This window comes from Adiantum capillus-veneris, chromosome 27, assembly GCF_014529385.1.
Source record: "Adiantum capillus-veneris isolate H3 chromosome 27, ASM1452938v2, whole genome shotgun sequence".
NCBI classification, from domain to species: domain Eukaryota; kingdom Viridiplantae; phylum Streptophyta; class Polypodiopsida; order Polypodiales; family Pteridaceae; genus Adiantum; species Adiantum capillus-veneris.
In genome coordinates this window covers 4,359,694-4,375,856 of record NC_140957.1, presented here as the reverse complement: position 1 = coordinate 4,375,856, position 16,163 = coordinate 4,359,694, and the positions used below count along the sequence as shown (strand labels likewise).

The window sequence follows — 16,163 nt, the reverse complement described above, 5'->3', positions numbered from 1 at the left end:
CCACAGCACCAAATAACCACTTCAAAACAATTCATAGATCACAATAGATTTGCACTGGCCCGGCGGAGTTCCATGCCTAGAGATATTGGCCCCAAAGACTGGCGCCCCTTTTGGTATTTCTTTATGTATTAATCAATGTCAAAGTACAAGAGAGCGGTTAGGGTTTCACTCTCAGACTCTGCGTTTAGATGCTGTGCACAGTGAGCCCTAAACCACTTATTTAAAGTTTACAAGGGATGTCCAAAAGCAAAGCCCCAAAATCTTCCAAAATAAAAGCAAATTGTTCTCTCTCTATCTCACACAAACTCTTTTGAGTTTTTTGTAAAATAAAGCAATCAATTCTCTCTCTCTCTCTCTCTCTCTCTCTCTCTCTCTCTCTCTCTCTCTCTCTCTCTCTCTCTCTCTCTCTCCTTGCCAATGCGTAGAGAAAAAGCAACAAATTGTCGTCGCTGGAAGGTTGAAAAAGCACGGAAAAATCCGTATTGTTGCCACGTGGCATGTCTGCCGCTAGCTTTAGGGTTTCCAAAAATTAGGGTTTCTGGCAAATGTTGAATTTAGCTTACGTTTCAGAGCATCAAGACTAGTCTTATGTTTCTCGGCAAGCAGCATGTCATCAACATAGAGAACAAGTATGATGGGACTACCATCTTCATCCCTTTTCGTATACAAACAATGATCTGCATGGTTGCGTTTAAAGCCTTGAGACAGCATAAAAGTGTCAAACTTCTTATACCACTGCCATGATGATTGTCTCAAACCATACAGAGCCCTTTTCAGTTCGCATACAAGTTCCTCACGTGTAGGAACTACAAAACCTTCAGGTTGTTTCATGTATATGTCCTCTTCAATGTCACCATGCAAAAACGTTTTCTTTACATCCATTTGATTCAATTCCAAATCAAGCACGGCAACGAGAGCAAAAAGGACACGTAAAGTTGTAAGCTTTACAACAAGAGAGAAGATTTCTTGAAAATCAATTCCTTCTTTCTGTGCATATCCTTTTGCAACCAATCTTGCCTTGTACTTGGGTTTTTCATCCACAATCTTAATCTTGTATACCCATTTGTTAGGAAGAGCCTTTCTCCCTTTAGGCAATGGCACAAGATCCCAAGTATCATTTGCATACAAGGATTTCATTTCCTCTTGCATTGCAAGCTCCCACTTATTACTTGACTCACATGACTTAGCCTCTTTATAAGTAAGAGGTTCACCCTCATCTGTCAGGAGAATATAATGCAAAGAGGGATCATATCTACTCACATTCTGCCTTGGACAAGTAGAACGCCTCACCCAATGATCCACATTATCTGGAAATGGGTCTACATCAGGTGGAACAATGATATCATCAACAAAGGGCTGTTGTACATCATTTTCAGCCCTGTTTTCAGTATTGTTATGTGGCTGCACATGCCCTTCAGGAGCCTCATTTTGTTGTCCAACGTCATCTGGCTCAAACACCACTGATTCATCAACATTTTTAGCCATATGTGGTGCATCCCGAGGGTCAAAATTAGGCCTAATAGGTGGTTGTACATGCTGAAATTTGACCTTCTTATGGTCACTATTAGAGGCACAATTGTTTTTAAGCAGCCTTGCCTCATTAAAAACAACATCCCGACTGCGTACAACCTTTTTGAGTTGAGGTAACCAAATTCTGTAGTCCATTTCACCTTCTTCACCGTATCCCATGAAGAGGCCTTTAATGGACTTTGCATCCAGCTTACTCCTAAACTCAGGTCTTACATGCACAAACGCTTCGCAACCAAAGACGCGTAAGTGATCATATGAAGCAGGTTTACCAGACCAAACCTCTTCAAGGATGTCACCTTTCAAAGACATTAGAGGGGATCGATTACATATATGCACTGCAGTTTTTAGAGCTTCTCCCCAAAATCCATGAGGGAGATTAGCTGTGGACAACATGCATCTCACCCTCTCACATAAAGTCCTATTGTATCTTTCAGCCACACCATTAGAAGAGGGGTTGTATGGAACAGTAAGCTCCCTCTTAATGCCCAAATTTTCACAAAATTTGTTAAATTCACCACTTGTGAACTCACCCCCATTATCCGTACGTAAGCATTTCAGCTTTTTACCTGTCTAGGTGGTCACAAATGCACGAAATTTCTTAAACACGGCAAAGGCTTCATCCTTAGATTTGAGCAAATGAACCCAGATTTTTCTAGAATGATCATCAACGAAAGAGACAAAATAATGTGCACCCCCCATGGATTTAGTGGGCATGCTACAAACATCAGAATGTACAAGATCAAGCACATTAGATTTGCGAGAGACACGGGAGTAATAAGAACTTTTCTCTTGCTTGCCATATTGACATTCATTACAAAAATCAAGCTTTGTGCCTTTAGCATCAAGCTTGTTCAAATTACAAAGCTTAGTAAGGCCTTTTTGGCTCATATGGCCAAGCCTCTTATGCCACAACTCCATATGTGAGTTAATTTCAGCCAAAGCAATAAATTTGCCCAACAAGGCCTTTCCATGCAAGCAGTAAAGTGTCCCTTTCTTTGTACCTTTTTACAATCAACCTTGAGCCTTTTGTCATCTTCCATGATCCTCTCTCAAACAAAATGCTGTAACCATGCATATCCATCTGACCAACAGAAAGCAGACTCTTCTTGATTCTTTGCACATATCTAACATCATGCAAGACAAGCTCATTTGTGTCATCTATAGAAAGATGCAGGGTGCGAATACCCTCAATGGAACATGCATGATTGTTTCCAAGGTAAACATGGCCATGGCTGCTGCAACAAAAGTAAAAAAGCACTCCTTGATAGGAATCACATGGAATCAACTATCCAAGTCTGGGATAATGCATCATTAACAATCAATAAAGCATCAATTAGATCACTCTTGGTGATCTGCATATCCTGTGTATGAACATTGAGAGAGGCATCAGACTTATGAGCATCATCAGTTGACAAAGTGGCACATAAGATGTCTTCAACATCTGACAGCTCCTCAATAACAACACTAGAGACCACATTGGCCTTCTCTTTGTCCTTTGGACTATCGTGTGCATCTGTCTTGATCTCCTTCTTCTCTTTCTTTTTGTCTCCACCGTTCTTCTTCCTTTCCAATTCTGCCTTATAGTACCTGCAATCAGGTTTCTTGTGACCTTTCATGCCACATTGATAGCATGTCACACTACCCTTGCTACTGACATCAGCCCGGGCCACTTGTCCCCAGCTGCCCTATCCGTCGGGGATTTGCTTCACGCTCTATCTTGAGAACCGGGGCTTTGTTTGACGAGCCGTCTGGACCAGCTTCTAGAGCACACTGAAAACTACATTTTAGGACACTGACTTGGCATTTCGGATACCTTCACGTGCCATCCCATCTGGACCATCCCGCATGACTTTTGGCCTAAAAAGCCGCTTTAAGCATACATTTCTGCTACCCTTTGGCTGCCTAGGGCCTTGGCACCTGCCCTAGCCTTCTGCACTGCACTCGACTGCCGCCTTTGCCTGGCATAGACCATCTCCTAGCTTCGACCAACTTTGGCTGCACCAACGTTATCAGTTTGTTACAAGCGTCTAGATCTGCCTAGCTCAATGGCTCGGTCAAGCAACGTATCTCTAGTGTGGGTGGGCTTTGAGATCTGCTGTGGTGACTGCTCCTCTGCCTCTCCCCTGGCTTGTGTAAAGAAGTCTGTGATTCGTCTCTGAGACTCTCTCCCTTGATGTCCTCAGCAAGCTCTCCCTAAGTCTGCGTAGCTCCAGTAGGAACAATCCGAGACATCTCTGATCCTCGTATCTCATGACTCTAGAAAATGGTCCGAAGCCCTCTCTAAACAGACACTAGAAGCGGCCGCGTATCTCATAGTACGCCGGGCAATGACATGTGTAGTGCAGCTCTGTCTCTAGTTTTGTGTGTGTGTGTGTGTGTGTGTGTGTGTGAGAGAGAGAGAGAGAGAGAGAGAGAGAGAGAGAGAGAGAGAGAGAGAGAGAGAGAGAGAGAGAGAGAGAAATGAAATGAAATGAAATGTAATATTAACGTCTTCAAAAGGCCAAAGTGACCTATAAAACCAGAAAGTTACAATGTGGTGGATCTGATACAAAGTCAGAGTAACAAAAAATGGCAGAAAAAAATACGATGGAATCTTAGATTGCTAGATGTGAGCTAAGCAGCTAGGTGGGATAGCTAAATCACAAAAGATCCAGCATCGGTCGTCGCTGGCGGATCTCATCAATCTCCTCTATGGTCAATAGCCTAACCGGGTGTCGTGCATGTCGGGCCAAAGTGATCCGAATCCTCTGATGCAGCCTCCGTATATGTTCTGTAGTCCTCCGCAGTCGTGGGCGTTTGGATCTCCCTAACTCGGTTGCTCGGTCGATCAGTGTGCCTCTGGTGTGAGGTGAAGAGCTCTCCTGTGGTGGTAGCTCCTTCGGGTGTCCAGTATCTGCTCTAAAGAAGTCTGTGATCCGTCTTTGAGACTGGCTAGCCTCTCCCCTCATGAGGCTCTCTCTGTGTCTGCGAGCTCGAGCAAAAACAGACCCAAGCGTCTCTAATCCTCGTACCGCATGACTCTAGAGAGTGGTCCAAAGCCCTCTTTGAACAAGCAGCGGAAGCGGCCACGTACCTCGTAGTAGACGGGGCAGTGGCATGTGTAGTGCAACTCTGTCTCAGGCTCCATGTCACATAGGAGGCATGTCCTGGCCTCTTCCAGTACTTCACTGTATCTCCCAGTCTCGATCCGTAGCTGGTGTGAAGATGTGCGTATGTGGCCAATGGCACATCGTATCCCATGAGACAAGTGGGTGTCCATGTATCTGGACCTCGTCACAAAACCGTCCTCTGTAAGCTGGAGAAGATGCTGAAAGCCATCTTCGTGCCCAACTCGTGTGTTGGCTGTATCCATGTCCTCCTGGTGTCTAGCTGAGTCATGTCCTGGTGGATGAGCCTGGTGATCTCGGACTGTGTAAGAGTCAGAGAGGGTGCATCTAGTGAGTATTGGAAGGGGGGCAGTTTGTCCATGCTGAACCCATGCGCCTGAAACCATGATATCATCTCCCCATACCAGCATGCTGTATCTCCCTGCCTGGCCAACTGTCGAGAGGACTCAAGTGCAAGGCGGGCATATCTGTCTCTGGGAAGTTCCCACATGCGGTGTATGAAGGAGACAGATCTGGTCAACGCCTCCACAACTAATGGGGGGGCAGCTAGCTCTGCCCGGATAATGGCACGTGGTACTGAAGCCTCAGCTCTAATGAGCCGCAAGATCATAGAGACTAATGGCTTCTCCATGTCCCCCCATCCATCCGTGCGACCTGTCCTCCCGTGATGGTCCAAGGACGGTCCCCAAATCTCAGCTCCATAGAGCAATGCAGAAGCCACCAAAGTGTCAAAGAGCCAGAGCTTCGTCCAAGGCTCCTGAAATTGAACATGTGAACACATCCTCCCCAATCTACCCAACGCTGCGTGGGCTCTAGTCAGTCTAGTCTCTGCTGCTCTCCTCAATGAAAATGTTGGTCCACTGAAAACCACTCCAAGGTAGGTGTAAGCATCTGTATACTCCACTCTCTCCTGGCTGTATGTGAATGCGGGCGCTGACCTCCTGATCCACTGCGGGGTGGTATTAAATACCATGACCTTAGTTTTACCAAGGTTTACAGACAAACCACTTTCCTGGGCGAACATATGCAAAGCATCCATGTAACAAACTTGGACACTCCAAGTCAAGAATCAACCGCGACAGCACCAAATAACCACTTCAAAACAATTCACAGATCACAATAGATTTGCACTGGCCCGGCGGAGTTCCGTGCCTAGAGATATTGGCCCCAAAGACTGGCGCCCCTTTCGATATTTCTTTTTGTATTAATCAATCATCAAAGTACAAGAGAGCGGTTAGGGTTTCACTCTCAGACTCTGCGTCCAGATGCTTTGAGAAGTGAGGCCCTCACCACTAATTTAAAGGTTACAAGGGATGCCAGGGATGCCCAAAAGCAGAGCCCCAAAAGCTTTTAAAATCAAAAGCATCAGTTCTCTCTCTCTTAGAGTCTTTTCTCTTTTTTTTTTTTTTTAAAAAAGCAAAAGCAAAATTCGCGTCGCTCATCATTTTCCCAAAAAAAAAAAAAATTTTTTTTTTTTTTTAATAATCCCCCTCCGCGATTTCCGGAATTTAGGGTTTTTGGCAAAAATTAGGGTTTGCAAGAATTTTAGGGTTTCTGCTGTCCGCCACGTCATCACTTTGTGACATACCCCCCTCTTGAAAGCATTGTAATCGACCGCGATTACGCCTGCAAAACCGACAAAAGCCATAAACCGTCTTAGCAGACAGTGACTGTTAGTACCTACGTACTAGGAACACACATCTAGCACATGTACAAAATCGACAGTCACGTCACACGACATCACAGGACATCACCAAACATCACAGGACATCACATGACATTCAACATTCATTCGGATCTTAGACCATGATTTATCGGCAATGTAGCTAGCAATCACATCTAGGTCCAATCGGGACCTCATCGATGTCCGATTGACTAACCCCTATTGCAACCATGTCTATTCGAGATCAATCAGACCAAAATGCTGCAGTCATTTCGGCTATCAGTTCCTGCACTCACAAGAAGTCAAGAACAAATCAGTATCATAATCAGGAATTCCATTTCATAAAGTCATCCAGCAGAATACTGTCAGCTCTCAGTATCCCTGAAGCTCAAAGAGACATCAGTGACTTTAGTATCAAAATCGAGGCATCTGTTGACAAAGGAGTGGAGTGACTCCCCTCTTGTGCATCCCACTGCACCAGATCTCCGGCCAAGCTAAATTCTGGGTTCCGTTTGGAGTAGACTATGCTAAACCAAAACATCGAGGTAAAGTTTCACAATCCGCGGAGTATCTGCTAGGTCCTCCTCCTCCATCCACTTCGCATCAAATGCAGGAAAGTTCTTGAACTTAACCAAGAACCGCCTTCGGACTTTACCTTTCTTCGTATCATTATGTGCCAAAATCTGTTCAGGAACAAGGATCTCCTCGTTTTCTTCCACTTTGGGTTGCTCATCAGGCTCCCCATCATCAGGCACATCACCCTTAACAGGTTTCAAGAGACTCACATGCAATGCATTATGAATCCTCCAAGTATCTGGCAGTTCCAATCGGAAGGAGACATCATTTATCTTGTCAATGATCTGGAAAGGTCCGTAGTATCACATACTAAGCTTTGGAAAAAGCCTCTCCTTTCCCTTTTTCTTTCTTAGGCGTGCCTTCTCAAAAGTAAGAGCACCCAATCATCCTCCTTCAGTTTCCAGTCGCGACGATGGCGATCCGCTGCCTTTTTCTGTCGTTCTTGAGACTTCTGTAAAGTCTCGCGAACCTTGGCAAAAGCCGTATCCAAATCTCGCAAATATTCATCCGCTTCAAATTTCTAATCTTTCGTGCTCAGGAAGGATGGAACCTTCGCAGCAATTTCAACAATCTCTCATGGCGTCTTCCCCGTCGAAGAGTGTATCGTGTTATTGTAGGCAAATTCCACCAAAGGTAAGTTCTTTTTCCATTGAGTCTTCTGATGCGAGATACAAGACTTCAATAAATCTAAAATCACTGAATTGGCAATCTCAAATTGCCCGTCAGTCTGCAAGTGGAACGATGACGAGAACTGCAACTACGTGCCAATGTTCTCCCAAATTGCCTTCCAAAACCAACTCATAAATCTGGGGTCTATGTCGGAGACAATCGTCTCAGACGTGCCATGTAATCGGAAAATCATCGTGATCATTCTGTATTCTCGGAAGATCAAAAAAAATGAAATCCATTTCAATATTTTCCCAGGGGCGGGTGGGTATGGGTAAAGGCTGTAACAATCCCTGTGCCTTATGCCTGTCAAACTTGACCTTCTGGCATACCAAGCAACTGCGCACAAACTCTTCCACATCCTTCTTCAGTCTCCGCCAAAAGAAATCTCTCTATCCCTTTCATGGTGGTAGCAATGCCGCGGTGACCCGTAAAAGGTGGACAGTGGCAATCAGTCATAACCTTTTCCCTCAACGGCTGTGTAACTCACAACATAGTCTTTTTCATCAAGTAGCCTTCCCAAAGGGTGTATCCAGCTACTGTCTCCCCATCCCGTATCCGTGTGAAAATATCTGCAAAACCTGTATCTGTGGCATACTGATCGACCATATCCTCGAAGCTCCTATGATGTATCGCGGAAATAGCCAAAACCAACGGTTTCCGAGACAAAGCATCTGCCACCACATTCTTCTGTCCCTGCACATGGACAATCTGGAAGTGGAACTGTGACAAGATGTTCACCCACCGCATCTGCTTTTCCGAAAGCTGCTTCTGTGACAAGAAGTAGCGCAAACTCTGATGGTTTGTAAAGACAGTAAAATCCGCTCCGAGTAGGTAATGCCGCCATTGAGTAAGAGCATGGATAACCGCCAAAAGCTCTTTCCCTAGATCTGTGCTGTCATCTCCGGCCTAGAGAACAAACGGCTCTCGTAAGCTATGACATGGCCTTCTTGCATCAAGACCGTACCCAGACTACGACCACAAGCATCACAAAATACTTCAAATGACTTTTGCAAGTCCGGCAAAGTCAAATCTGGTCCTGTAGTGAATTTCTCTTTCAACATCTGAAAGGCAGTCACCTCTGTGGGTCCCCACGAAAAAGGTACTCCTTTCTGTGTCAAGGTATGCAAAGGGGAAGCAACCTCTGCAAATTTTCGTATGAACCGCCTGTAGTACGAACACAGTCCCAAGAAGCTTCTAACTTCATGGACATTCCTCAAATCGGGCCAGTCCCATCCGGGTGCCAATCGAACTACCTCCGCCTGTGGCGTCAGTCTGTCGGGCGTAGTTCCAAATCGAGCCGCCAATTCCAAGTGAAAAGAAGTTGGCCTTGGCTCCTTCAAAAGAGCTTCCTGATCCTTCGCTTTGCCCCGAAAGCGGTAAAGTTTGTACTTTCATTCATTAGATTCGGTGCAGGTCCCACGCCATGTGGTACCAGTTCTGCTTTTCTATCTGCCTTTTCTGCCACATTCCTCAGTTGCTCTCGAACTCTCAGACCTGTCGTCGTTTTTATCATGCTGTTCTTTCTGTGCCGTATCAGGGCACTTCGCGGAAATATGTCCATGTTCCCCGCATCCAAAGCACTTCCCCTCTCTGATGAAGCGAGCTCTCTCCTCAGGAGTAAGCTTGGGTCGTGCATCCTTTTTTTTTTCCTCTGGGTTGCTCTTTTTCATTCTACTTTCATTCCCAGAAGTCTGTTCGGCTCGTTGTGTCATGGCCTCATCTGTGGGGTATGTCAGACTACTATAGTGAATGGCAAAGCCCCGCTTCGCATGACTCATCAACTCCTGAATAGAAGCCGACTTCAGTTCCAAGCAGTGATCTCGGATCTCTGTAGGTAGACCCAAGGTAAACCGCTCAATCTATTCTCTGAACGAGATCTTCTTGAATGAAGAGGCGGGTAGAAAAGAGCTCCAGAATCTTTCACAATAAGAATTCACTGTATCGCTCTTGGTCATCCGGAGATGGTTCCAAGCAGCTCGTATATCTCGCTCAAACTCTTGAGTCAACCAAGAAGAAATAAAAAGCCTCTTGAATTTCAGCCATGTAACTGGCACAGTCTTGCTTAATAGAAGCGTGGACCACCAAGTACGAGCATTCCCCTCAAAGTAAGAGGCAGCTCTCCGAATCTTGGAGTGCTCTGAATAGCGTCCTCCCGTGAAAGCGATGTCAAACTGCTGTATAAAAGACAAAGCCTTCGAAGCATCTGAGTATCCTGAAAAGTATCAAACTTGATCGAGTGGCCACCTTCCTTAAACTCTCGGACTTTCTTGCTTTTATCTTCGAGAAAGTCATACTGGTTGGCTTTGTAAAAATTCTTCTTGTTCGCATAAAACTTTCCGTCATCGGAATCTGAGCTGTCTGTAGACGAGTCCTCAGTAGAACTGTCAGTCTCTGGGCGAGATGTAGCCTTCTTTGCCTTTTTCTTGCCCGTTCCGAAGCTTTGTGTCTTGCTTCGCTTTTTGCTTTTTTCTGTCTTCTTCGCTCTAATCCGAGGAGCTAGAAGAACTGTCAGAAGAAGAAGAAGAAGAACTGGGTACTCCTTCAAATCGAACACGCTTCTTCCGTTTCTTTGCTTTGTCGAATGTCGACTGACGACCCAAATATCCCGGGAAGTCAGTACCTTTGTTTTGCTTTTTGCCGTGCTTTTTGCCTTTCTTTTGCACGTCGAAAAGCTGAGCAATCCGTGCATCAACCACGTTCTCCAGTTCCTTCTCCGTATATTTCTTGGAGGCAGAAGGTTTCTTGAGAGCGGGTTTCGGGAGTGGTGTTGTGGTTCTCTGCCACTCCGTCTGTAGCTCTTTCAAAGAGGTCTGGTTCATATATTTTGCCATCTTCGGGTCCTTGGCAAAATTGAGCATCATCATTGTTGCATCGCTGATCAACTGGCGACGCTCTATCTCTCGCCGCTCCGCCTAAGTAGGCCAAGGCGGGCCATACTCTCTGTCTGAATCTTCGTTGTGATCCCAGCCCGCATCTCCAGATGCAGAGGGAGTCGACTGATCATTGCCTGAAGCCATAGGTGCCGCGGAAAAAAAATTTCGGGGATCGGATTTCCCGTAAAAGAGAAATCGGCCGTGCTCTGATACCACTGTAACAAACTTGGACACTCCAAGTCAAGAATCAACCGCGACAGCACCAAATAACCACTTCAAAACAATTCACAGATCACAATAGATTTGCACTGGCCCGGCGGAGTTCCGTGCCTAGAGATATTGGCCCCAAAGACTGGCGCCCCTTTCGATATTTCTTTTTGTATTAATCAATCATCAAAGTACAAGAGAGCGGTTAGGGTTTCACTCTCAGACTCTGCGTCCAGATGCTTTGAGAAGTGAGGCCCTCACCACTAATTTAAAGGTTACAAGGGATGCCCAAAAGCAGAGCCCCAAAAGCTTTTAAAATCAAAAGCATCAGTTCTCTCTCTCTCTCTTAGAGAGTCTTTTCTCTTTTTTTTTATTAAAAAAAAAGCAAAAGCAAAATTCGCGTCGCTCATCATTTTCCAAAAATATATATATATATATATATATATATTTTTTAATAATCCGCCTCCGCGATTTCCGGAATTTAGGGTTTTTGGCAAAAATTAGGGTTTGCAGGAATTTTAGGGTTTCTGGCAGAAATTAGGGTTTCTGCTGTCCGCCACGTCATCACTTTGTGACAATCCAAGTGACGTTGCATCCCCTCCGGAGAGTCGGAGATCAACACAATATCATCATCATATAACAATAGTGGAATCCATGTCCCTGCCAGCTGTGCACCTCTATCCCCAGCTCTCTCAATGTAGTCAGAAACCTCATCCACATACATACCAATTAGAGTAGGAGAGAGCGGGCAACCCTGCTTCACCCCAATAGTGCAGTGAACCGCTATAGAAAGGCCCCTTGGGGTACGTACATGCCCCACTACTGACCTGTATAATGCCATAACTCCCCAGATGAGCTCTGTGGGTACTCCCATCTCCTGTAATCTGCGCATCAATCTAGCTCTGGGTACTGTGTCAAATGCTTTGCGGAAGTCCACAAAGCTACAATAGATCCGTCTCTGATGCGATCTGCCCTCCTCAATGATGGCTCTGAGTGTCAAGATATGGTCAAGAGTAGAAAAGACTCCTGAACCCCAGCTGCCAGAGAGAGAGAGAGAGAGAGAGAGAGAGAGAGAGAGAGCGATTTAGCGCAATTTTGCCCAACCCACTACCAAGGGCCTGAGCGCACGTGAGAAAAGCCGTAAGCAAGAGTGAAAGCATCTTGAAGGTGAACATAGAGCTCTAACAGGTTGGAGCTCTAGTCTCTCTACCAGGGTCTCTACTGGCAGATATCTTTCTGGTTGGGCTCGGAGTTTTGAAACTGTCTCCTTGGAGCTAGCCACAAACTTTTGATTAGAGGAGCCACCTTAAGCAAGTGGACTGTCCTCTACAGTGCAAGAGACCTCCTTGAAAGCGTTAGTTTAGTTCCCTGATGGTTCTTTCTTTTGATCTTCCCCAGGGGTTTTCTTAGTGATGCCAGTTGCTTCTTATTTATTATCTTTGTCATCGATTGCTACCCTTGCTCTGTGCTTGCAGATGGTACTGGGTACTAGTTGGTGGGCTTCTGCCCGACATTGAGCAGCTGCCATCTTCCTTTCTCGCTGATAGCCTTCTGTTTATCTTGGATTTTGGAGTTACGTCACCGAATGTACTTCTGGTGGGAAGTGTCTATCCTTCAGAGGCAGTTGTCATCTTACGTTGGCCGGGACACTTGTTACTCTCTTTAGGGGAGGCTTTTTCCCCTGGCGTTTTTCAGTTAATTCAGGTTTTGAGTTTCTGCCCATCTGCAAGTTGTATATGGTTCTTTAAATTTAGCCTTTCAGCACGCTATGTATGAGAGTCATGTACTTGCTCTCTGGATTGGCACCATTCTGGTGTTCTGAGGGGTTTTCAAGTAATAAAAATTTAGCTTCTTTTTGGAGAGAGAGAGAGAGAGAGAGAGAGAGAGAGAGAGAGCAATTTTTTGGTGTAATCTGTTCAGACCTCTGGAGATAGTAGGACGTTTGGGCAATTGCCCATGGAAAATATTGTGGGTAGAGTTGTTTATGCATGTCGCTCCTCTGATGACCATGCACATGTGATGAACAGGTACCAGTTTTACTCTTCTGAATTCTTAATTTTGAATATCGAATTTCTGGAACGGCACCTAATACACCTAAATCAATTTTTTGCATATAATTTTTTCATGCAGTGAGGAGGCTATGCGGGAAGATTCACCCATCTTGGCAATCGAGCTCGATGTGAACGAATTGTCACAACATGACAAGCAATAAAGGACGAGCTCTGGATCAATGATGTTCGCTCTCAGTCCACAATAGGATGAAACTTCTTGTACGTGGAGGTGATTTACTATAATTAAGCTCTAGGACAAGAGCATGGATTCTCCAAAAAGGTTTGGAGAGCAATAGGGTGTTGAAATCAAAACAAAGTTGGTTGCAGAAAGGATAGTGCCCAGTGTGTGTAAATACAAGACAAAGATCTCTTTTGTTTCAGCTCTTTGAAGTCCTTTTCCTGCTTGCTTCCCTGTTGCTTGTATGGTGCTTTTCTTATCACCATTTTGTGATTCTAGCCTGAAAGTTAGCACGGTATTGACGTTCTTTATGTCTATGAAGTATGAAGCTAGCTGCCTTGCAGAAGCAATCTGAACACTTGATTCCTTGCTTTCAAGCATCAAAGATCAAATTTCAGGATCTCTTGTTAGATTAGGAGGTTGTGTGTGTGTGTGTGTGTGTGTGTGTGTGTGTGTGTGTGTGTGCGCGCGCTTGCGCATGCACGCCCACTTGTTTCTATTCCGCCTCAGTTTTCCAGAAGTAAGAATGATGGAAATCCCATATATAATCAAAGCAATTGGCTAATTTGATTTATGCCCAGAATAAAATGAGATCCCACTGCGGACAATGGTCACTCATGATGACCAACTCATGCTTGTCTCAGGTTTTGGTACTTAATGATCACTCCTGTTTATGTAATTAAGCCTTTGAGTTGGTAAAACATTAGTAAATTGTTTAAAGCTGGAAACCTAGGGGCAACGCAAGGTTTGCCTGTGCATGTGTCAAGAATGTAGGTAAAAACAATACCATAGGAGACATAATCGAACTTCAATGTTTACATTCTCTTGGCCTTATGAAAGAGTGTTTTCCTACAGAAGGCCTTAATAAAGCATTGAACTCTTGGTAGCAATTGTGGACCGTGGGGTAAAGCTTGATGATTAGTGCTACCTGGCAAGTTAAGGAAGGTTCATTTCTATTTCTTGTACGAGTTATCAACTAAGCATTGTCTCTTGTATATGTTGGCCACTGTCCAAGATAACCATTACTATAAAGAGGGGCATGAAGTAGTGGGTCACACGTTTTGTTCATCCTCTTATGGAGGCCATTGTGACTTATCACCCTAGTATGCTCAATAGGAAAATGCGTTAACATTCATCTTCATCACTTAGCGATATGTTGGCCAAAATTAATTGATATTATGACTAAGGCTCTTGCAATCATGCTTACATCTTTATTCTTATTATGGTACAAACTCTACACCATAGAATTTTATCATTTTGAAGATTTGTTAACTTGTTCTTGAAGGTATCTTTTGACTTAATCCTCAAATGTGTATCCGCTCTAGCTAGTCATGTGTCATCATCCTCTAATTCACCTTTCCATACAGTCAAGGAATCATGTCATCTATGATGTGAGCCCTCATGGCTCCAATCACCTCTAGAAGAGGACCCAATTATATAAATCTCTCTCAAATGATTCGAGAAAAGTGCTATAAGTTTTCCTCATATTGTAAGTCTCTCTCATTGCTATATAGCATCATGAATACAACCCATCAACCCCCAACAACCTTTTATTTGCGTAGGTTTTTGCGCATTTTTGTGCATTGGTGATCTCTTTTGGGTGCTTTCCATGTGGATTCCATCTTCTTTGTCAAAGTAGAGGAGACGTTCATCAATGCACTCCATGGCACCTTCACTTGGGTTTTGGAGACTACTCTATGAGTTTGTCTATTGAAGCTTTGAACTAGAGAAAGACACAATTCCAGCAGCATGACTCTCTCCATATTTTTGTAATGAGCTATCATTGGTTGTATTTAGAACTCTTATCAGTCATAACAGTTAAAATCCATCTTCATTTTGTAATATTTTTTCCCTTTAATGCCTTTTATATAGGAAGACACGAGAGTGGAATGTTAAATGGATTTACCTGGTTGATCATGTAGATTGAGTTTGGCCTCTACAAGACACTAATATGACTTTCTTTCTTTTGTCTATTATTATTGGATGTGTGTTCATGTAGGCGTTGTCTCTTGCTCCTGTTCTTTGTAAGGGAGCTTGTCTTTTTACTATTGTTTTGCTCAAGGGAAGGTCTATGATGTAATCACCTTGTTTAGAGTCTCTGTTATATCCTATGCATGGGCTTAAGTTGTTAGCTTAAGCCTAGTGCTGGTTGATCACACTATCAAAGGTATAGGCTCAAAAATTGTATGCACAAAGCAACTCTCCTACCCTAATGGGTTGACCCCAAGTTCTCTCACGTCATGTAGCTCATCTTCTCAAAATCAAGGCGTGTAGCCTATTTGAATAATCTCCACCAATCATGGTTGAAAGGATATAGTGTACTCTTATTTCAACAATGGAAAGCGTTCTTAGTGTTCTTTTATAATTATGACCGGACCATTGGCAATTGCTCCACGGTCTCGTGCAATCCAAACAAGAATATCATGTTTGGGTGAACACCTAGAGCTGCATGAGGAATATGGTAAGGTGGCAATATTACTCTCCAATGTCTCTCATCACTATTTATTTCCCTCTTTCATCTTGCTGCCTCAAAATATTACTCTTACAAATCTTGCAGCAATGATATGGTAGTTTGATCATGAAGTGTTTTTTAGGTGTGAATACCATGCCTTGAATCACAATGACATGTAGTTTTATTTATTGGAAAAAAATTGTTTTAGACCTAAGCCCTTATTTTGCCACTTGTTGACACTCACCGATGTGCTTGGGTGGTTTTCATCATCATACTTTTGAGTGAACATAACAAGCACAACCCGTTTATGAAAGCTTTTTACTTTCATGCTGTAGAAAAAAATCATATTTCCTCAAAGAAGTTGTAGCCCGTGGTCAAATGTATTGTATCCCATGGTGAAATACATTGATGGATCAATGTTACATAGAGTGATACATTTGGCATTTTTATTATTTTAACAATTATCCTACTTTTAGACAAGGTAGGACTATTTAGCCAATGATGTCTTATAAGATTGTGAAAATATTTTTTTAACCCCTCCATAAGCCATAACTCGTGTGGAACAAATGGAAAGTTTTTTTCTAGTGCTTGATAACAACATGATGTGCTACAACAATGCTATTCTGAAAGTGTCACGACAACAAAATTGATGATGATGGAGTACTGATAGATAGTTAGGTTGATGTTCGTATCACTGTAGTGCACATGGCTATGTCAATGGTGATGGTGTAGTGACAATGATAGCAAAGGGTACTACCATGCTTGTACATGCTACAAGATGGATCTCAAGTATTCTATAATTTGGTTTTTGATTAAGTACAATAACAACCCTATAATTCTACATGAGGGCTTTTTAG

The 16,163-nt window shown here is 43.7% G+C and overlaps 1 protein-coding gene across 1 annotated transcript in view; it reads left to right on the top strand.

Annotated features, from left to right (window-relative positions):
• The window catches only part of LOC147421430 (mitochondrial ATP-independent inner membrane protease subunit 2-like), a 49,455-nt gene extending 36,375 nt beyond the window's left edge, over positions 1-13,080 (top strand). The window contains exons 4-5 of the mRNA XM_086503717.1: positions 12,546-12,652; positions 12,756-13,080. Of these exons, the coding sequence (XP_086359843.1) occupies positions 12,546-12,652; positions 12,756-12,837 (189 nt within the window). The 3' untranslated portion in view covers positions 12,838-13,080. The remainder of the gene's footprint in view (positions 1-12,545; positions 12,653-12,755) is intronic.
• The last annotated feature ends 3,083 nt before the right edge of the window (positions 13,081-16,163 follow it).